The 22,255-nt window shown below is 39.2% G+C and overlaps 1 protein-coding gene across 14 annotated transcripts in view; it reads right to left on the reverse strand.

Moving 5' to 3' along the window:
• ANO5 (anoctamin 5) overlaps window positions 1–22,255 on the reverse strand; it is a 71,183-nt gene that overhangs the window by 9,445 nt on the left and 39,483 nt on the right. For 6 of the 14 annotated variants that reach the window (XM_087921254.1, XM_087921248.1, XM_087921251.1 and 3 more), the window contains 14 exons: window positions 20,928–21,212; window positions 19,471–19,584; window positions 18,352–18,467; window positions 17,311–17,445; window positions 16,727–16,832; window positions 16,576–16,636; window positions 10,050–10,201; window positions 7,777–7,854; window positions 7,250–7,324; window positions 6,273–6,495; window positions 5,245–5,414; window positions 3,520–3,617; window positions 2,855–2,985; window positions 328–533 (listed from right to left, as the gene is read on the reverse strand). In XM_087921254.1, coding sequence (XP_087777380.1) covers window positions 328–533; window positions 2,855–2,985; window positions 3,520–3,617; window positions 5,245–5,414; window positions 6,273–6,495; window positions 7,250–7,324; window positions 7,777–7,854; window positions 10,050–10,201; window positions 16,576–16,636; window positions 16,727–16,832; window positions 17,311–17,445; window positions 18,352–18,467; window positions 19,471–19,584; window positions 20,928–21,212 — 1,950 coding nt within the window. The remainder of the gene's footprint in view (window positions 1–327; window positions 534–2,854; window positions 2,986–3,519; window positions 3,618–5,244; window positions 5,415–6,272; window positions 6,496–7,249; window positions 7,325–7,776; window positions 7,855–10,049; window positions 10,202–16,575; window positions 16,637–16,726; window positions 16,833–17,310; window positions 17,446–18,351; window positions 18,468–19,470; window positions 19,585–20,927; window positions 21,213–22,255) is intronic. The other 8 variants (XM_087921257.1, XM_026706410.2, XM_087921256.1 and 5 more) reach the window with 2 other exon arrangements.

A 22,255-nucleotide genomic window follows, 5' to 3' on the forward strand; every position in this document is an offset into this window, starting at 1 on the left:
CCTCAAAAAACATTTGTTTCTGTACAGAAATGTATTTTCTTTGGAATATGCTTATTAGTCAAAGAATTGCTGCCTGTGACCTTCCGGATGTCAGACATCAACCCCTATTTTGCCTTTTCTCAGGGAGGTCTTATATTGGATCAGTAGCATCAGAAAACCCACAGATTGTTTATCTCAAGATTAATCACTTTTTAGAACTACAATGAGGAATTATTAAAATAATAAATTAATAAATTAATAAGGAAGCACCCTATTTTAAAGATCTAGTTGTTCCAAGTGCTTTCTCTTATTACTAATTTTGGCTATTGTTTGGCTTCATTTACTTACATTTGTAACAACAGACAAAATAGCCATCCCATTTAAGATTTCTTGCCAAATTCCTATGCTATGAGCTTTGGCTGCCACCGGCCTTCGAAACTGAGTGGTAAGTTTCCAAGAATCAACTCTAATCTCCAAGATGTTGTTCATCAGAGCAAGCAGGGGTGCCAAAGGAAAAGAGGCCACAAACAGAGTAATAAATCCGAACTGAATAACTGTATGGATAGAAAATAGCAGATAAACAATTGAATGAAACCCATGAAAACTTATATTTGAGAATCATATATTTAATACTATTAGAAATATTCATGAATAATCAATAAATTTAAGTGCAAGAAATATTCACTATGTGAAAAGCAATTATTTGAGATGTGCAAAATGTTTTGATCTCAAAGCAGAACTCATTGTTCTGACCTCATCAAAATATTTCAACTTCAAAGTATCCTGTTAAATGTTGAACCACTTCTCAAAGCTCCAGAAAATATGTGTTCTTATTAAAATAGATGAAGTTAAATTAGCAACAGTTATTTGTGAATAAAATTGGAACATCTGATTGGAACATCAAACTTATATACTATACATTGAAATTTTGATTTATTTATCTAATCTATTAGCATTCCAATATTCATGGTGCTCCCATAAAGATGAAGGGGTCAAACTATTTTCCAAACACCAAAAGGCAAGTCATGAAACAATGAATGGAAACTAACCAAGGAGAGAAGCAATCTAGAAGATAGAGGAAATTCCTAATGGTTACAGCAATCAACCAATGGAATAGCTTGTTTTCATAAGTTGTGGGCTCTGTGTTCTGTTATGTGCCATCCAACTCTCTATCTAAAGCATCTTCAGATAGGTAAACTATATTTGATTTCAATGCAGTTTAAAATTTGTTGTATGAAAAAAACTTTTTGATGAAAAGCATCATTAGCATAATTACCCAGGATATCTCTTACCACTAAGCCAAAACCCATCACATGAGGAGAAACGTGTTCAGTTTCTCCAGTCATATATGCATATTCACCCTTTATTAAGGTTCCTTATATTAGATTGTAAAATTTCTTAGGGCAGAATTTAAAAACTCCTGCTCATTGCATCAGTTTCTAGTTTCCTGTGAGTATCTTTGAGCTGTCTAGACTTCATTTCCTAGCCTGAGCTTTTGTTGTTGGAAGTCCACACACTTGGAGAGCATCAGATTAAGAAAGGATATTTTGTACTCTTAGAAGCCATTCATCGTGCTACACAAACAAATAGAAATGTTGAAGATGCCCTGCACTAAAAACATATATATATTATATAGACTTCTGTTTTCTTAACTCTGAGTGCCTCTTTGTGGCCAATCTTGGCATTATAGAAATAATATTCCATTAACAAGGACATTTTTCTTTATTGTGAAAGGTTCTTTTTTTTTAAAAAAATGCATATTTTAATGGACTAGTTTGAAAATATTTTAGATGCTTTGCTTTCGGCTTTCAACATCTAAAGAGCTTACAAATAAGGCACAATACAATGGCCATATCCAATATTTTTTTAAACACTTGTTCGGGCAAAAATACAATGCAAATTCAATTTCCTTTTTAACACTCCTCTTCCTTTTGAACAAACTGCGTCCTTGAACTGCTGTATTTCAAAGCATGAGGATTCATCTCAACAGATTTCATTTATACCTATAAAACTGTATTTGCCTCCCTGTAATTAGAATTCAAACTCAACTTATTTATTTTCACAGTGGCAGTTTTAATGAAAGAGCTGTGAAATATATGAGTCAGCGTCCTGATTGTTCATTGAGCAATTTAAATAAGACCTAGTATAGATATTCTCCTACTCACTCTTGCAGTGCACAGGTTTTTATTTGATGTTATTATTTTATTAATCTGTATTAATGTACCAGCACTTCATCATCCAGATTATGCAGACTATTCTCCCAGAGACCAAATCTCTTCCATGAACAACACTCAGGTAACTAGACATTCATTTGGAATGTTAATTCCCTTTCCAAAGTCTCTCAATTGATTGGATGAACCCCATTTCATCTCCTAAATTCTTCAGCTTTCTTCCTAGAACTTCACAGTCTTTTGTCCCGTTGTAGATGAGTAGATGTAGGTACCTTCCAGTTGGCTTTATGAGTCTTGGATCTATCTATCTGTCTTTCATTCTATCTATCTTATGTCAAACTTATATAGCCGCCCATCTTACAACAAGTGACTCTGGGTGGCATACAGCAAAGTAATGTTTCTCCAATATTATTTCTTAATGTATATGGTTTTTTTGAAAGCTCGAGCTCTGTATTAATTTTCGTTAGAATCTTTGACTCTTTAAAACACGAAGATGAGCATCCATGTTTGCAGTAATGCTTGCGTGAGAGGAGGGGGCCATGAGTGATTGCAATGATGCTCGCATGAGTCGGGCTGCATGCGGTTCGGCCGGCCACTCACGCAGTCCAGTGGTGTTTAGCCCTTGGCCCTGTAGTGGACCGCACACCACAGATTGGGGACCTCTGCACTACACAGTGCTACTTGTCATTGTCTTTTCTGCTTACCCATTTCAAGGTATTCATAGAAGAGACCCAATGCTCCAAAGCTCTGTAAATCATGATCCTGCTCCCATCGACTGTATAAATTCTCTGGGTGGCTCCTTGCCTTCCGACGACCCCACCAATTACAGATCCAGCTAAATAGTGGAAAAACATAAATCACTGTTGTAGTAGGTTTTTTTTTTTTTTAAAGCAAAATGATATTCTATGAATTGACACCACATATATTTTCAGGGTTTTTTCCCCATTCAATTGTATCCGATTCTTGGCACCCTTCCTGTGAAAGTATTTCCTAATATATCTGGTATAAAAATTACTACGGTATCAATTTCTCATATTGATTAGAGAGTTACAGTCTAAATCCCATGATTACTTCTACAGTAAGTAGAACTGAACAGCAGAGCTGTGTCAATTGATCCATTCCCTGTCCTCAAGCATATGCCAGCTTTATTCTTAATGTCTGGGGTGGAGGTGGGGGAAGGTACTGCACACCAGCAGGGTTGTATCTGAAAACCTGATAATATAGTAGTGTCAAGATACCTGTAAAGATTACGTTGATACTGATTCATTAAACTTAAGCTGAAGGAGATGGCAGGATTCATCAAATATTGAATTAACGAACTGACTTTCTTTTAAACATACAAATAACTCAGCATTAAGATATTACTTACGGGACTATAGCTTCTTGAATATTACCCCAGATCTGTTTGCCAGCCATGACGATGGTGAGCTGGGTTGTCAATTCTATCAAGCATCCTGCAGGATCACACTGGTAAAGAAATAAAACAAAATGCAGGTTGGTATGCCTCAATAGTAATGGTGAGATATATAAGGCAGAAGTTATTTCAAAAACCAGTAAGAGTGTTGGCAGCTTGCTTTCTTCTTTTAATGACATGAAGAAAACTATTCCCCATGGTTTATCTGTCAAATGTTAGCTGTTAATCTTCCATAAAGCTTTAAAGACCTAGTTATGCTCCCAAGCCTGGGATTGCTACATCTACCAAGGGCCCTGCATCCTGGCTATATTGCTAACAGCCAGATGTCTTGCTTTGTACGTACTCAAATTAGATGTTTTAGTGTGTTTTTTTTTAGTGTTTCAATGGTTTTTACTGTTTTTATTCTTTCAAAATGTTTACAAGATTTAAATTGTAGTGTATGTTTCTGGATTGTAAGCTACCCAGAATCAGTTGCCGAGATGGGTGGCTACAGCAGTGGGATGCTACCGGTTCTGCCCAGCTCTATAGAACCGGTAGCTCTGAAGAGTAGCAGACACCGAACCAGTTCTGTGTTTGCTGCTGTTTGGCCCACATGCCTGCCTGGGCTCTTACCTGTCCTTTATTTCCTGCTTTTTCAACCTCAGCTGCTTTGTGCAGCACAGCTGAGGTTGAAAAAGCAGGAAAAAAGAGGCTTTTCAAACACTGCGCACCTGCGCACAGCGCTTTTCAGCTGTCCCAGCGGTACAGCTTAATGTTTTTTACTCGTGCACATGGCAAAATGTAGTCACTGAACCGGTAGTGACACCGGTTGAATCCCACCCCGGGTGGCTATAGAACTCAAATCAATCAATCAATCAATCAATCAGAAAGACTTATCAGTGGAGAGATTTCACAACTCATGTCAAAGGATGCTACTTGCTACTGCATTCATAATGTGCCTTAACCTCACCACTAGTTAATTGTATGCAGTCATCAAAACATAAATATTTTGGCAATTCTTCTTTTAAAAAAATGAGGACATATAAATATGATAGAGCCAGGTGAGAGGGTATGCATGCTACACCAATAACACATATATTAACATATATATTATATATGTTATATTTGCTTGTCTATTTGCTTGCCTGTATAGATAATTTTCCATTTCTGCCCTCACTGTACTTTTCCTATTTTATCTTTTAAGTTTCTTCCCCACTTGGGGCCTCGCTCATAAGAGCATCACAGGAACTTGGGCCTTTTCATGTGAGCGTCATGGGCGCCCATAGCACCATTCACATGACTGTCACAGGCACTCTTGGCCCTACTCGCATGACTAATGGGTGCTTGCTCATGTGCACATGCCTTTCCCTCCCAAAAACCACCCGTTCTTTCTCTTTGCTCTCCAGACCAGTGGTGGGATTCAATTTTTTTTACTACAGGTTCTGTGGACGTGGCTTGGTGGGCATGGCAGGGGAAGGATACTGTAAAATCTCCTGTCAGGGGTGGTATTTGCCAGTTCTCCAAACTACTCAAAATTTCCACTACCGGTTCTCCAGAACTGGTCAGAACCTGCTGAATACTACCTCTGCTCCAGACCACCTACCCAGAAAGTTTGGGGAACTTTGTACTATACTTCAAAGCAAGATATTTAGAAGGATAGTCATTTTTTTCTCAAAATTCATTTTAAAAGTTATTACATACCTCTTCATTTCTCCAGCGATTGAACATGTATGTATAAGAACCAGGGTATCCTACAAATTTCCCTTTGAAAAAAGCTACATAGAAGCATGAAGAGTAGTAGTTGACAAACTGAAAGAGGAACATCTTCATGGTAAGTCTGTTTTCATACTCATAGTGGGTTCTTGGTATTTCTGCAAGATAAAATAAACAAGGATTTAATTCTCTTTATATCATGTAGTGCATCAAAGTTTATGAAGCATATTCTCACGAATATGATAATAGATTTCAATATTACCGCATTTACTTCTCTAAGAGAGCATTGGTAGAGCTATGAATCTACTTAGAGTCATCATGTATGAATCGGGTAGCCATATAATTTGCTTGATGAATAAAAATGAACTATCTTTTGCCCACAGAGGGTATGTACAGAGCAAGAAAACAAAGTTGCTATCATTCCTGAGTAATTTAACTAGCACTGAATCAATTTTTGGAAATAAATATTTGTTATCATGTTTATTTTATACATAATATAAATATAAATGGAGCTCTCACTTATTCAAGCAAAATAATATTTGAGAGGCATCTCATGAAGAATTTCCTTGTCTTTTGTCAAGAGGCAGATATTGTAATCATGAGAAAACAGAAACAGTTTTGCCCAAGTAATCTCCTGAGAGCTCCACTTGCAGTCAGATAAAATTATTAACAGTGTTGACCCCACAGCTCTTAGGAAGGTATAGTACAAGCTAAGAATTAGCAATTACATAACTGGAAAGCAAGTCAGATAATCTAGGAGCAAAGTCATAAGGGATAAAATATCCTTCCTCAAACTGCCGTTCTCCAGATAAGTCGGATTATAAATTCCATCATTCTCTGAAAGTAAGGCTAATAGGACGCAAGGGTGGGGATATCTGACATAAAGCAAGATCCCCAAAGAATTTCAGGCTGACAGAAAAGGTTATGCATGTTCTATTTTCATGTGCTGATGATTTCAACCTACGCAGCAGAGAAAACATATTGGTGTAAGCTTAGCCATCATGCAACATACCTACCCATATCTGTGATCCAGATGGCTATCCTCTCATATAGGAAATTCAGTATCATAATGATGACAAAATTGAGGAATGATGCAGTGACTGACGTTGCCAGCTGTGGTGTCAACAAACCTCGAATGGGTTGCAGGGTTTCTGTGTTCTCCATGATGCTGGCAAAAGCAGCATAGACTGCAAGGCGGTAAACTATTACAGCTATCATGCTCGCTATGATTAAAGAGATCTGAGATAACCACATAAATTAAGACTACTTAGGATTTGAAAACAGAGAAATTAGTGTCTCATGCAAACTGCACATTGTGAATAAATGTTTAGAAGGTTCTATCAAGATTGCAGAATGTAAGTGGAAGAAAACTTTATCTGAATACTTCTCCAGTGCATATGTCTGCTTCCATAATGGAAGTAGATTGCTTGTTTTTCCTTTTATTTTTTTAAGTAAAAAAAACTTATTTCTGTTATCGTCTCCTTTCTATTCAGAGAAGAATTAAGCATGCAGTTCTTCATAGGAGCTCTAGTCCCAATGGAACTCTAGTCCCAATAGAGCTGTAACATTTATTTATTTTTATTCATTTTAAATGTGCCATGAATGTTCATGTAAAGCATACCAATGCAATTCTATCACATAATCCACCAACAAGAGTTGGAAAGTCGTTGTGTAGGCATAGTAGCAACTGTATAGGGCTGTTTGAACACATTTCAGGTAAGTGAAATGAAGGAAGTGTCATCAATAATTACACAATAGGAAAGTGTTATTTAAAAAGGGGTGGGGAGGAGGTGCTTAGCCCACATATTCTGTACTCATTGTGTACTTTGCATGCAGAGGAAAATAAAACTGGAAACCGTTAGTTAGAAATCTTTGAAGCCGCAAGCATGAGTGAAAGAGATCCAAAGCAAAGAGAGCCATTCTTGAATGCTAAAAATCCAAGCTTAAAAAGTGATCAGTGTAATGTTAGAGTGATGAATCAAAAAGAGCTCACCCAGAACAACACGGTAGTTCCTGAGATGCAGAACCGTATAGCCTGGCTAGTTAGAGGTAAATAAGGCTCCAGCTCCTGAAACAGTCAAGCAAGCACAGCACTTTTCACCACCCGCAGTCACAGTTGTATGTAGACCACTGCAGAAAGCAACCTCAAACATTATGAGAAAGCAAATCCCGTATCCCCTCCCTCACAAAGGCGTCACATGGCACATTTCTTCTTTTGGGAGAAAAGCAGGAGTGGCACACTGAATGAGAGGTTGCCCATTTACCAGGTCATCCTATTATTTATTTATTTAATTAATTTTAGGCTTTACAATGACTTTATGAACAAAATGTTGCTACTTGAAAGTTGAGAGCAGATTTCTTTTCAGTTGTCAATATTCATTGTTCAGCAAATTTGTACAGTAAGTACTCCCATTCACCACTCCATATTCTGATGCTTTCCTTTTGACCCATTTGAGAAATGGCTTGTTTTATTAGTTTTGCCACTCTTAAGCTGCAGCAATTGGTGCAGCCCTCTCTTACCCAAAACAATATTCCAAAGTATAACAAGCTCAGTTTTCCATAGTCATGAATGGTCTTCCTCTTAATCAGTTCTAACTCCTAAAACATCAGTTGAAAAAGGAATAATTAAAGAATGAAAAGGGTTCTGCTGAATATCAGTTGATTTTAAGAGGGATTTTGGACTTCAAGTAATCGTAGCTTGGTTTGCAAAGAAATGCACAAACCTCTTGCCTGTATATACAATCCTTCGCAAATTTTATTTTTGGAAGAGAATGATTCCAAAGGGTGGATGAAAAGGTGAATTCTGTATGCCCTTGTCATGTTTGCTCGCAGATCCAATGTGTATATATACACAAATCAACAGAGACGTATATATTTCATTTCCCAAATAGGCCTTTGTCATTGGCAAATTATAAACACCTTTTAATTAGCAGACTATAAATACATACTGTAAAAATATTAGAGAGGGGGAGAGAGAGAGAGGAGGGAGGGAGAGAACTTGAGACAGACAAAGAGACACACGCAGAGAGAGACAGACAGACAGAGACAGAGAGACAGATAGAGACAGAGAGATAGAGACAGAGAGAGACATGGGGAGAGAGAGAGAGAAGACAGACAAACAGACAGACAGACGGGCTAAAATTCTGTGGGACTGCCTTAGAAACAGGCAGGTACTGGCCAATCAAGCAAACATTATTATATGGACAAGGACCAGAAGAAAGAGGTGGGATAGATTTAGCAGTGCCAAATGACAGCAATCTCAGGAAGAAAGAGTATGAGAAGCTGGAGAAGTACCAGGCCTGAAGGAAGAATTAGAGAAGATATGGAAAGTAGCTAATGGGACTGTAACAGATCCTAGGAATGAAAATGCTCTCTCTATCCAGAAAAGTGCAGTGTTAGAACAGCTAAAATACTGTACAGAACTCTAAAACTTCCAGGCCTCTAGTAGATGACCTGAGATTGAGGAAGACACATATCATCCATAGGTGTGTGAAGTGGATTTTATAAATAATGGATCAGGATGCAACCACAAAACTTCTAATTTACCATGATTGTTTTAATTTCCTGACTGAGTAGGAAAAAAATGATGGCCGGGACGGGGACCTGACTTGGCAGGAATATTTGTGACAAGGATCTATATTCTTGCTCACACCAAGTTAAACATGAGCAATCAATGTTACACAACTACTAAAAATGGTAAATGGTATCTTGTGGTGGGCATTATCTTGAAGAGGGAAGTTATTGTTTCACTCTTCTGTCCCCTGATTTCAATATTGTATCCGTTCCTGGACATCACACTTCAACAAGGACATTGATGAATAGAGTTCAAGACAGGGCTTCCAATATAGCAATCATCTTGGAAAACAAGACCTATGAAAAACAGTTTAGAAAGCATTGTCTCACAAGGGGAATTATTTATTGCCTTTGAGAACAGAACAGTGGGTTAATATTATAAGAAAGTAGGTTCAGAATAGATGTAAAGAGGACCTAACAAGCCTCAAATGAAATGATGAGCATTTTCTTATCGGGTATCTTTGGAGAAAGAAGAACTGAGAAACAAAACAGGATAGCTAATGTAATAATGCATTTATTTCGGGCAGAACTGAACTCCACAAGTCAACTGCATCCACTTAACCATGATCTACAGAGATTGAAAATGAATATTCAGCTTCTTAGCTGGCAAAAATATACCCACATTCTTGGACTGCATCAATACCTATCTCACAAAAAAAAGCAGTGCTCCTTCGTTGGTGCCAATGATAACTCTATAGCAGAACTTCTTTAGATTTAGAAAGCTAGCAAATCAGGGAAAACATTAAATAGAAACTTTCTTCCTAATATTGTATCTCCCTGAATTAAAGCTTTACTTTATTAGCAGCAGAGTAGCACCAAAATAGGAAGTAAATCTGCATATTTCTTTCTGAATAGCTGAACAAATGTCAAGATCACAATAAATTAAGTAAACATGCTAATGCATATTCCCAGTAAAATGCGCTATGATCACCTATGGGGAAAGCCTAATAAATCTAGGTGCCCCTGTTATCAGAATCTCAGATAATAATCTAAGTGCTGATGTTTAAAATGAATTTGCATTTTAACAACATGTTAAAGCAATACACAACTATCATATTCTAGAACAAATGTGTATTCTTAGCTGGCATATTAAACTAAACTAGCATAGTAGGTCTTGAGACCAAACTCATCTAAGGGTTCTCCAAAAAAGCTACCTAAACCTTATTAATGCCACAAGCTGCAAATTATTTTTATCTTCTAAATAAGCAGGACAAAATCACCTGAGTCACTGGATTCTTCCTCTTTTGTGTACATTTTGCTTCATACTCTGGTCTAAGTTGGAGTTGTTGCTGTTCTTCCTCAAAATCAACTAAATCCCACTCATATTCAAGTCGAGCTTGTCGTCGCTTCCAAAATTCCAAGAAAAGTGTAACTACAATCAGAGAGGGTTAAGCAACATAGAATTAGCCTAAACATACTTTGAGACAGCATGAGACCGTAATCTTAAATAGTTTCTACTGTTTTAGTAACAAAATAACATGTTGGAAGGGACCTTGGAGGACTTCTAATCCAACCCCCTGCTCAAGCAGGAGACTCTAAAGCAGTGCTCGCCAACTAGTGGGCTGAGGACCACTGGTGGTCCATGAGAAAATTTTGGTGGTCTGCAGAGAAAGGGCGTTGGTACTTACCTGATATGCCCGTTCTCTGTGAGCTGTGAAGAGCATCCAGAAGTGGGAGGTGCTTCAGTCTCTTCTGGAAAGGCTGGGCTTAAAAACTCTGGGACGCTCCTCCTCCTCCACGGGACACTTCCCCAGCGTCCCCCAGTTTTGCGAAGACTGAGTGCCAAAGTCCGGAACTCATCACCTAATCTGGATCCCTGACTGGAATGGAACCCCCCAGATGGAAAGAAATGGGTGGGGCTGGATGCTCTTCACAGCTCACAGAGAACGGGTGTATCAGGTAAGTACCAACGCCCTTTCTCTCATGAGCTGTTCAGAGCATCCAGAAGTGGGACATACCAAAGCTCGGCCTGTCCTTTGGGAGGGACTCCTTCTGGATTGAAATCCACTCCTAAACTCTGTGGACCCTCTGCAGGACTCTTCTGCCAAATGAAGTGTCCGCTGAGGCATAGACATCAATTTTATAATTTCTCGACAAAGGGAGAGGGTGAAGCCCAAGTTGCCGCTCTGCAAATTTTGTCTATGGAAGCCCGTGTGCCCTTAGGAACTGAGATGGACTGGTATTCGTAACTTTTAGCTATGGTGGCTCTCAACCATCTACCGATGGTCATCGACGACACCTTTTGTCCTAAAGTGGATGGGTTGAAGGATAGGAATAGAGCCTCAGATTTTTGAAATGCCGCCGTGCGGTCTAGATAGATGCTTAAGGCCCTTCGAACGTCAAGTCGATGCCATTGATGCTCCAGTCTATGAGATGGTTTCGGACAAAAATTTGGAAGCACCAACTCCTGCGCTCTGTGGAAGGCTGAATTTACTTTAGGAGTGAACGATGGATCCAATCTGAGAATCACTCTGTCCACATGAAACACGCACAGGTCCTTTCTCATTGACAATGCCGCCAATTCGGAAATCCTCCTTGCTGATATGATTGCAATTAGGAAGGCCACCTTATATGTCAGGAATTTAAGACTAGCGGTTCTTAAAGGCTCGAACGGGCCAGTTGTAAGTGCGGTTAACACCTTGTTGAAGTCCCAGGTGGGATAGCGGTGAATTACAGGAGGTCGTAAGTTTTCAGCACCCTTAAGAAAGCTGTGGACATGTGGATGGTGCGCTATGGAACAGAGGTCACCCCAGGCTATCACCGAGGCTAAAGCCTCCACCTGTCTGCATAAAGTATTTGGAGATAGGCCCTTGGTCAACCCCTCCTATAAAAAGTCCAATAGTTGTCCTATTGATGGGGCAGTTGGGTCGATCTTAGACCCCTGGCACCAGCAACAGAAAGCAGACCACGTGGCCTCATATATACGATTTGTTGAGGACCGTCTGGATGCTTGAATGGTGGCAATAGCATCTTCTGAAATCTGTTGGGCCCTTAAACGGCTCTGCTCAACCTCCATATGGCTAGACTGAGCCATTGTGGGTTCGGGTGAAGTATCGGCCCTTGGGAGAGGAAAACCTTCGACGGTGGTATTTTCCAAGGCTGTTCTCTCGACAGGTCCTGTAAGTCTGCGAACCATGTTCACCTGGTCCAGTAAGGGGCGACCAATATCAATTCCGCTCATTCCTCCAATAACTTCTGGATCAACCTGGAGTGGAGGAAACGCATATAGAAGTCCAGGAGGCCACTGATATCGCAGAGCATTGACGGCCTCTGCCCCCTGAGTCGGGTACCTTGAAATATACCGGGGCAATTGGGTGTTGAGATGAGAGGCAAATAGATCGATCACCGGTTGCCCAAACCTCCACACTGCTTCCTGGAAGACAGACGGGTGTAGGCGTCACTCTGCCTGATCTATCGTGGCCCTACTGAGCCAGTCCGCTTGTGTGTTTAAGGCCCCTGCTATGTGTTCTGCCTTGAGCAAAAACAGATTGGCCTCGGCCCACTTGAACAACTTGGCCGTCTCCAGCATCAGAAGTTTGGAATGGGTACCCCCTCTGTCTGTTTACGTGGGCCTTGGTTATGATATTGTCTGTCAAGACCAGAACGTGGTGTGATTGGAAAAGGGGTAGAAAACTGCGTAAGGCCAGGTGAACTGCTCACAGCTCCAACAGGTTGATGCTTTGTGATTGTTTGGAAATAGCCCAAATTCCCTGCGCAGTGTGGGGTTGGAAGTAAGCTCCCCATCCTACCAAGCTGGCATCGGTTGTGATTGTTGCCCTGTAAGGTTCCTTGAAAGGACACCCCTTGTTTATCATTTTTTCCGACCACCAGCGGAACGATCAGAGAACATTGTGTGGTACCTTTATCTGGACATTGGAAGTGGCTCTTCTAGATCGCTGGAAAGGTAGCAGGAACCATTGCAGCTCTCTGGAATGGAATCGAGCCCAAGGCACAATGGAAATACAAGAAATCAGTTTCCCTAACAGTTGAGACAGCACTGCCAGGGAAACCCTCTTTAAGGCTCTGATCTTTCTGGCCAAAGACTGGATACTGTTTAATCTGTCCTGAGAGAGAAAGACCTTGCCCTCCACGGTATCTATCACTGCCCCTAAATGAACTAACCTAGTTGAGGGGATCTAAGCTAGTTGGGCTTTTAACCCAATTTATGGAAAAGCCATGACCCTGAAGGGTCTCCAGAGTAATCTTGGTATCTAATTTTGCTTGATGTCTGGAAGATGACAAAATTAAAATGTCATCCAGATAACATTATAAGTGAATAGATTTGATCCTGAGTGAGGCAGCCAAAGCCGCTAGGACCTTGGTAAAAGTCCTAGGGGCCGAAGCCAGACCGAATGGTAGGGTGCTATATTCGTAGTGCCGATCACAATAGCAAAATCTAAGATATTCATAGTGAGCAGGTCTAATTGGTATATGTAGATAAGCCTCTGTGAGATCTATAGAGGTCAGGACATCGTCCTCTCTGATGCTGAGCAGAATGGACTGGAGAGTAGTCATCTTGAATTTTCGATAAACCAATGATCTGTTCAGACATTTGAGGTCCAGAATTGCCCTCCAGCCCCCTGAACTCTTTGGGACCACAAACAATAGAGAGTAACAGCCTTGACCCCGCTGTTCAGATGGGACCTCTCTAACGGCCTGAATATGTAGAAGATGATTGATACCTCCTGCATCAACGCCCTCTTAATGGTGTCCGTGGACCTAGGGCTCCTAATGAAAAAGTTTGGGGGGGAGGATTGAAACTCTAGTGCCAAACCAAACCTAATAGTGTCCTTGACCCACGCATCAAAGGTGGAGCTGTCCCATTGATCAGCAAACAATTTTAGCTGCCCTCCAATGGGAACTGCTATCAAGGACTCACTTGGGGCAATGAAAAAATCGGCCTCTGGTGCCTCTGGAGTTTCTTCTGTTTTGGCCTCACTGCTGACCTCTATCGGAAGATTCAGACCTATCCTGTCTAAAACTGGGCCTGTAGCCTGATGTTCTCTGAGATCTGGGAACGTATGGGCCTTGATAGTAGGTCCGAAAGGAACCCCTTCAAAACAACTGGGGCATTCTGTTTTCAGACCTCCGAAAAAGAGGGGGAAGCACTTTTTTCTTGTTTCTATTCCCTATAAGGAGGGGCTCCAAGACACTGCCAAATAATTTATCCCCCGATATTGGGGCTGATGCCAACTTGCATTTATGCTTGGTATCCGCCTGCCTGAGCCATAGCAGTCTCCATGCTGATACGTGAGATGCTATGGCCCTAGGCGAGAATTTGACTGCATTAAATGTGGCATCGGTGGAGAATTCTGCTGCTGCAATAATTTTAGCTATGTCCTGGTGGGCTCTGACATTTGATGCTGGCAATATATCCCTCAAGTGGAAGAGCCATCGTAGGGAGGACCGTGTAAAAAAGGACGCCGCTGTAGCTGCCCTAATGGCCCAGGCGTCAGAAACTATTATTATTGTTGTTGTTGTTGTTGTTATTGTTATTGTTAATATTTGTACTTTGGGGTGATGCCTTCCCCTGTGGTTGAAAGTAGAATGCTCCTCCAGGAGAGTAAGTCTATATCTATCTATCTATCTATCTATCTATCTATCTATCTATCTATCTATCTATCTATCTATCTATCTATCCATCCATCCATCCATCCATCCATCCATCCATCCATACATATACATATAAATATGCCTATATCCATATGTAAAACTGTGCATATGGTAAACAGTATCTAAGGGTCCCCAACAAGGGAAACCCCCAAGTGCTCCAAGCGAGAACTTTCTGGATCCCTGGTCCCCAACAAGGGAAACCAGCTATACAGGATCTGAGGTGGATTCTTTCCTGTCAAAACAAAACATCCCGCTGTTTAAAATGGCTTGCGGCTTCACTCCAAAGAAATGATCCAAAGGCAATTGCAAGGAAATTCCTGTTTAATGACTTGTCTGCTTATCCAACGTCAGCCAGACAAGGGAGAGCTAAACCCAGGGAGAATGAAGTGGGAAGGTACTGCCCCGGTCACCCAAAAGGGAAACCAGTGGGGAATGGCGCCTGTGATATTTAGGCGCAAACTTGAGCCCACCGTTGAAAAAGGCGGGAAGCCAGAATCTCCGCTGCTAATGTCTGAGAAGTCTAACGAGCCGCTGCTACTGAGGCTCTAACTTGCGAGTTAAATGCTCCTGTCAGATGAAACGGCAAGGCAAAGTGAGCCGCGGCTGCGAGCGCTCCGCTACGATCGCAGAGAAGATGATCGGAAAGTTAGATAAGGTAATTACCTGAGGCAGTTGCCTCAGGCTGCCCATGGAGTAGCAGGCTCCGCTAGTTACAAAGAAACTGTTTTTAAACTGGTCGAGGCAACCCAATAGAGGCACAAGCCTGAAAAAAGCCAAATTAAATGGGGAAGATTTTTACAAGCCAAAATAACTCAAGAGCAAACCTGAATCAGAAAACCGTTCCAGTCAAGGAATGCACAACCTTTTACCACGAAGGTTGAGCTAAAACTGGGGGATGCTGGGGAGGTGTCTCGTGGAGGAGGAGGAGCGTCCCGGAGTTTTAAGCCCAGCCTTTCCAGAAGAGGCTGAAGCACCTCCCACTTCTGGATGCTCTGAACAGCTCATGGGAGAATGATTCTCCCCAAAGCACCCCCCCCAAAGCAATTAATCCAGGCTACGTGGAAACACAAGGCTGTGCTACCCACCCACTGGCCCCCACCCTTTGGCTGAGCGCAAACCTTACCCTGAGTAGAGCCCCACAAGCTGGAACTGGAAGGTAAGACAAACAGCGCGGGAGGGAAATCCATCCCGGGGTGGCTTGCTGACGTTGGTGGGAAAGTCAGTTCCATATTTCAGAGCTGCAGTAGTCACAAGACTGACCCTTTGGTCATCCCGGAGCAGCTCCTCCAGTCCATAGCAGGCCAGTGCACCCGGGTGGAGGAGCAGCTGCTCCGGGATGACCAAAGGGCCAGTCCTGTGACTACTGCAGCTCTGGAATGTGGGACCAACTTTTCCACCAACGTCAGCAAGCCACTGTCAGTCAAAATTCATATTAGTGGTCTGCAGGAATTAAAATTATGAGTTTGGTGGTCCCTGGGGTGCAAAAGTTTGGCAAGCCCTGCCCTAAAGCACTCCAGGCAACTGATTATCCACCTCTTCTTAATAACCTTCAGTGATAGAACACCCACAACTCCAGGATGCAAGCATGAAGTAATAGTTACTTATATAAATATTTATTTACCGAAATATGTTAATTATGCTGTAGAAATTATTTTTATTATAAATGTGGATATTATTATGTCAACAGTACTTCAACTGGTCAGAATTAACCAGCTGCATTAAAGCACAACTAAAATCTTACTTATCTAGGTCACTGAATTTCAGTTAATAAACATATTTAGGGAAAGTTTGCAGTATTATAGAAGATGTTCAGCATGAAGGGAACAATATCATGCCTGAAACTTTGTCCTTATCAATCAACTATCCAGTTTTCTTTCAGATTAATGATGTTTACAATTTGTCATAGTAATTCAACAAAGCTTTTGTATCCTGAACAGCTTTTCTATAAATGGAATGGAGTCTGATTAAGCACAGACTATTTACTTATCTCTTATTTATTTTGTAGAATTTTTGTAACACCCATTTAAATGTGAGAAGTGTACAAATCAAAACACAAAATCATCTCTGAATAAATAACTCCCAACTCCTTAAAATTAATTCTGAAAACATTAATAATGAAACAAGTACACTTACCCCAGATCCCCATAAATATTGCAAAAAAGAGGGTTGCCACATTGTCAAACAAATGGGAATACTAGAATTGAAAAACAGGCATTATCCAATGAGTACTACAAAAATACAAGTATGTATTTTTGAAAATACAAATGTTGTAATTGTTACAAACCTGTGAAGACTCACAAGTTGAATTCAGCCTCCAGTAATCACATTTTCGATCACATAATGGACACATGATAATTTCTCCACCAATATCGGGATTACATATTTCTTTGCTAAAGAGAATGGACAAAGATGTGGGATATTTAATAAAATGGATTAAAGGAATAATAGTGCTTGTTCACAATCAGAATTAATCTCTGTCTTTCAGTACATCGTAAGAAGCTATATCTGAGCTATTATTATGGTTGAAAACTATATCTGAGCCATTATTATGGCATAATTACAGTTCTGCCACTGGGTCATAGATCTTTGCTGAAATATATTCAAATCAGCTCATCAGGTTAGGCCAGAATCTTTACATAAAACCATACATCTAGAAAGAAAGAAAGAAAGAAAGAAAGAAAGAAGGAAGGAAGGAAGGAAGGAAGGAAGGAAGGAAGGAAGGAAGGAGAGAGAGAAAGAAAGAAAGAAAGAAAGAAAGAAAGAAAGAAAGAAAGAAAGAAAGAAAGAAAGAAAGAAAGAAAGAAGGCAAGCTTCATCATTAACTGATCAATGTAACTTAACTAATGTTGCTATGTCAATTACACTTACCTGCTCATATTTTCATTCATTGTGAACAAACCATACAGAAAACAAATGAAACCAACAACAGCTGCAAAGAACAGCATCTCAGTATAAAAACCCAACCAGGCAAAATAAATCCCAATCTTCTCTCCGTAATACTTCCTGCAAGAAAATAATTCAAGAAAAACAAAGGCAAAGCTCAAAATAACAATAAAGGATAAAATTTTGATATAATGTTCTGAGACATATCCCAAAGGAACTTACTATAAAATAATCCTCAGCTTATTCACCCCTGAAAGTTCTAATACTGGATATCTACTATATATCTAAAATATATTGAATTATTGTCAAGCCAGTTCTCCTATCTACTTTATTATGTATTTTCTTGGTCTTTTATATTAGCACTCTGCATGCTTCAAAATATTTTGAAAAGGGACCAGCACAGAAACCTTTTGCTAACAATTAAAGTAGCCATTTTTTCCAAACTTCTATATGAGAATGAAAAGATATGGAATTTCTTTAAGTTGTTAACTCTGTATTTCTTTCTCAACCTTGGCAAATTTAAGATATGTAGACTTAAAAACTCAGAATTCTCCAACCAGCAATGATACTGTTCTATATTACGCTTAAAGAAACTGCAGTTGGGTTTTTTTTTTTTCAGACTTGTGTGGAAGCTGGGAAAAAGATGGACAGAAAGGTACTGTGCTCATATATGGTCACAAGCATGTCTTCCAACTTATTTTTCAAGCATACACTGCTTATTTTTACATTATATTCAACATATAAACATATTGTTTAGAAAAAGAAATATAGGCAGGTAATATAGCATACATTAGAGCCACGGTGGCACAGTGGTTAGAATGCAGTAGTGCAGACTGACTCTGCCCACAGCTAGGAGTTCAATCCTGATCAGCTCAAGGTTGACTCAGCTCTGCATGTTTCCAAGGTAGGTAAAATATTTGAGGACAATATGCTAACACTGCAAACTGCTCAAAGAGTGCTATAAAGCTATTGCTATATATTTGGAATGACCCAATGGCCATTCATATATCAGGGATGATCATTTACCTGATAAGATCCAAGGGCTGTTCCTTGTAAAACCTAGGAAAACGGGCCCACTCCCTATATAAGGTATATCTTTCATTTTCACACTTTGGATCATTTGACTTCTTCCAGTACTGACACTTAATCAGTGTGAAAAAATAAATAAAGAAGAAACAAAATACAACAATAAATAGCAAAACAATTTCTCCAACAATACTATTGCAAAATACAAAATAAATCTATAGGTATTTCCATGTTTAATAGACAGACATTTTTACACCTACACAGAAACAGAATGTATTCATTTATTTATAGATGTGTGTGTGTGTGTGTGTGTGTGTGCTCAACTCAGACCATGCAATTCAGAAAGATAAATAAATGGAAATAAAAATAGATAAGAAAAGAGAGCATACAATAGAGAAAGCAAGTGACATACTTCGATATAAATATAAAGTTTAGCTGAGAAGCAACATTCAGCTACTCACATAGCATGAGAAATGTTTATGTATTTGTTTTTTCATAAGAAATTTAGAGAGGCTTTCTTCATCTTAAACATAGTTATGCGAATCTGAATCAACCAGAATAAGCAGGAGAACCTATACTAATTTCAGACAAGTGACTGTCCATTCTCTTCTTAAACATCTCCAGTGATGGAACACTTACAACTTCTGATGACAAGCACTTATAATTATTACCTTATAATATAAGGTAATAATTCCTTTTCAACTTTTCTGGGAGAATATCAGAATCAATAAGACTGTTCTCCAAGTTAATTATATGTATGGATTTTGTGTGTCCAACAAGTGTTCATTGCTTGCCACCAGAGGGCAATATAACACTAATCTCTAATCTTCTAATGCTCTTTTGTTCATTCTACAACTATAAATGGATATTGTTCTTTCTCTCCTTCCAATTTCATTTTTTTCTGAGATATTTAGAGTTGTTTTAGCATATGTTAAATGCATTCACATATCTTTAATATAAGCAATTCCATTATAATATTCACAATTACAAAAAACATAGAAACTGGCCTATTAAGAAAGCACAGACAAATATATTCAAATACAATTTACAGAGAAATACACGTTTTCTTCAGAATATAATGCAAATACTGGAAAATAAATGAAAGACTAAAATGCCTACATCATGAAGAGGGTAAGCAGCAGAATAGGTGCCATTATTTAGAAGTCTTTTGATTCCAAACTTCCTTTTCCCTTCTTCTGTTCCATATGGGCACCTTGTTAAAATATAAAAAACCTAGAAGAGAGGGGGATAGAACTCCATATTCAAAATTATTGCCATATTATTTAAACTATGAGAATTTTTTTTTTTCCTCTGTGAAATTTGACATGTTATTTTTGATTAGTTACATATACTAATTATGACATTAATCTTTGAGGCCCTTTCTAAATACTTCTTGCAGTTTATAAAAGGAAGCAAGTTTTTCCGAGGATAAATTTTATTGTTCTTCCTGTTTCAGTCTTCTAGTTAGGAATCTCACCGCCTTATGTTTTTCAATATCTTTGTGAAAAAATAGAAAAACAGTATGACTCTTCTATTAGGGATATATAGATAGTCCTCGACTTACAATCTTAACTGAGCTCAAAATTTCTGCTGCTAATAGAGATATCCGTTAAGTGAATTTTGCCCCATTTTACAACCTTTCTTGCCATGGTTGTTAAATGAATCACTGCAGTTAAATTAGTAACATGGTTGTTAAGTGAACCAAGCTCCCCCACTGAAAAAGGTCAGAAGGTCGCAAAAGCTCCAGTACATTGTAAGTGTCATGTGTACAAGTCAGTTGCCAAGCATATGAATTTTGATCACATGACCATGGGGAAGCTCCAATGTCATAAGTGTGGAAAATGGTCATGTCACTTTTTCAGTGCCTTTGTAACTGTGAATGGTCACTAAATGAACTGTTGTAAGCTACCTGTATTCATTTCACCATGTAAAATTGTGTGTCTGTTATGACTCTGCAAACTTTCAATTTAAGTTTTATTAATTTTCTACTCAATTCTGCAAACTTTCAAAGATCTGGTTTGTTTAATGATGCTTCATCCTTTGACACTGCTTGGAACAGCAATGCTCCTCCACACTTCTAAAGGGCCAAGCTTCTTTCCCTTCCATTCCAATAATGAGAGAAGACAGGAAACACCTCTATGAAATAAATTGGCAAAGAGTACCATCCTTGGGGAAAAAAATTGCTTTGACAACACAATAAGACAGGCACTCAGCTGAGGAGACTTTGCTTGACCCTGCTGAATTCTCCCATATTTGGGCCTTCTGCAATTGCTGAGTCATCCTTTGTGCTGTAATTCAGGGTGAGTCATATCATTTAAATACAAAAGAAAGGCCTTTTCTGGCTGGAATAACCAAGGAAAGTAAAGCATATGCCATTTTATGCTCAGGGTGCTTTTTTCTCAAATGATTCTGTATGGCAAAACCAACCAACCTTAAGTCAACAACACTAGAGCATTAAGGACAATTTCACAGCGGTCCCCATAGGCATGTTGTGGTAGGCAACATGTTGCCATCTAATCCACAAGCTGGCGTTTGTTGTATTACATGATCACTGAATTGGTAAATGAAGTACTCACTATTCTGTTTCTGACAGATGGCGAGAAAAACGTATTCTCATCATCAATGAGGTACAATTCCTGCCTTTCTTTGCTAAATGGTGCTGTAAAGTAGTCAGGTTCAGGGTGCATCACAATCTCAGGTAGCCTAAATGGTGCGAATATGCAGTCCAATGGGTTCTCCACTGGGCAGGGAATATCATTCTCTTTGATGGGCATTTTGATGTTGAGTACTTCGGCGTAAGTGATCAGAATTTCCCACGGGGCGTGAATCTTCACAAAATACGTTTTGTTATTTTCAGACTCCTGCAAGTGAAACAAAAAAGAGTTGATCATAAACTAAGCAATTTGCTCTCCAAAGGTATGGTAATAGCTACAAAGTCTAAGAAGTTGGACAACTACCCTTTTCATCCCCATGTATAATTGGGAAGGACAATGTCCTTTGAATATTTTCAGTGTTCCAAAAGCTCTATTTTTCTTCCAGCACGCACTGATCTTGCTATTCTTCTAGAATTTATTTATCCATACTCAGATGAGGTTTACAGCATTTCAGAAAAAGTCCATAATGAACAATCTCTGGAACAGCCAGGCTGAAATCTTCCTGAATTTTTTTGGGGGGGAGGGGGGAGGGAGAGCAATCTAAAACATTCTGGGACTAAAAATAAAAAAATTCAGACAATTAGTGCTAAAGGTCTCTTGCAACTTTTAAGTGTATGGACGTAAAATACACATATGAGAAACAAGGACACCTCAATTCTAATAGGGTAAAAGCGGCTTCTAAAACATTTGTAAGAATCACCTCTAGGTTTGACATTTACTGCACTGTACTTCTAGTTTCCTTTTTAGAATCTGAGGCAAAAAACGTTAGTCACACTTAAATCATTAGTTATCACTAATTTCATTAGTATTATGGAAAATGGAGGAAATAACAGACTAATTTTCAGCTATCCTAACAAGTGCTGGCTAAGGAGATTGTGTGTGTGTGTGTGTATCACACACACACACACACACACACACACAAGATTTAAGATTTGTAATTATTTCCTTTTGATTGCACCCACAATCTGAACATAAATTCAGAGCCAGTTATTTGGGGACTACTAGGGGAAAATTACTGATACATGATATGTTAAATATTTTATTGTATTTATTTAGTTAGTTACAGAATTTACATGGCCGCCCACTCACTTTCAGTGACTCTGGGCAGTTTACCAAAAATAAGATATTGAGAATTGAGAACATTAAATTGGAGCAAGTTGGCTAACAGCTAATATGGGGTTGGAGGAAGAGAGAAAAAGCAATCAATGTTAGATTTTAAAAAAAAAATCAATTTTCAGTTTTTGAAACTT

The sequence above is a fragment of the Pseudonaja textilis genome, chromosome 1 (genome assembly GCF_049901715.1).
Source record: "Pseudonaja textilis isolate UNSWEBS1 chromosome 1, rPseTex1.2, whole genome shotgun sequence".
Taxonomy (NCBI): Eukaryota; Metazoa; Chordata; class Lepidosauria; order Squamata; family Elapidae; genus Pseudonaja; species Pseudonaja textilis.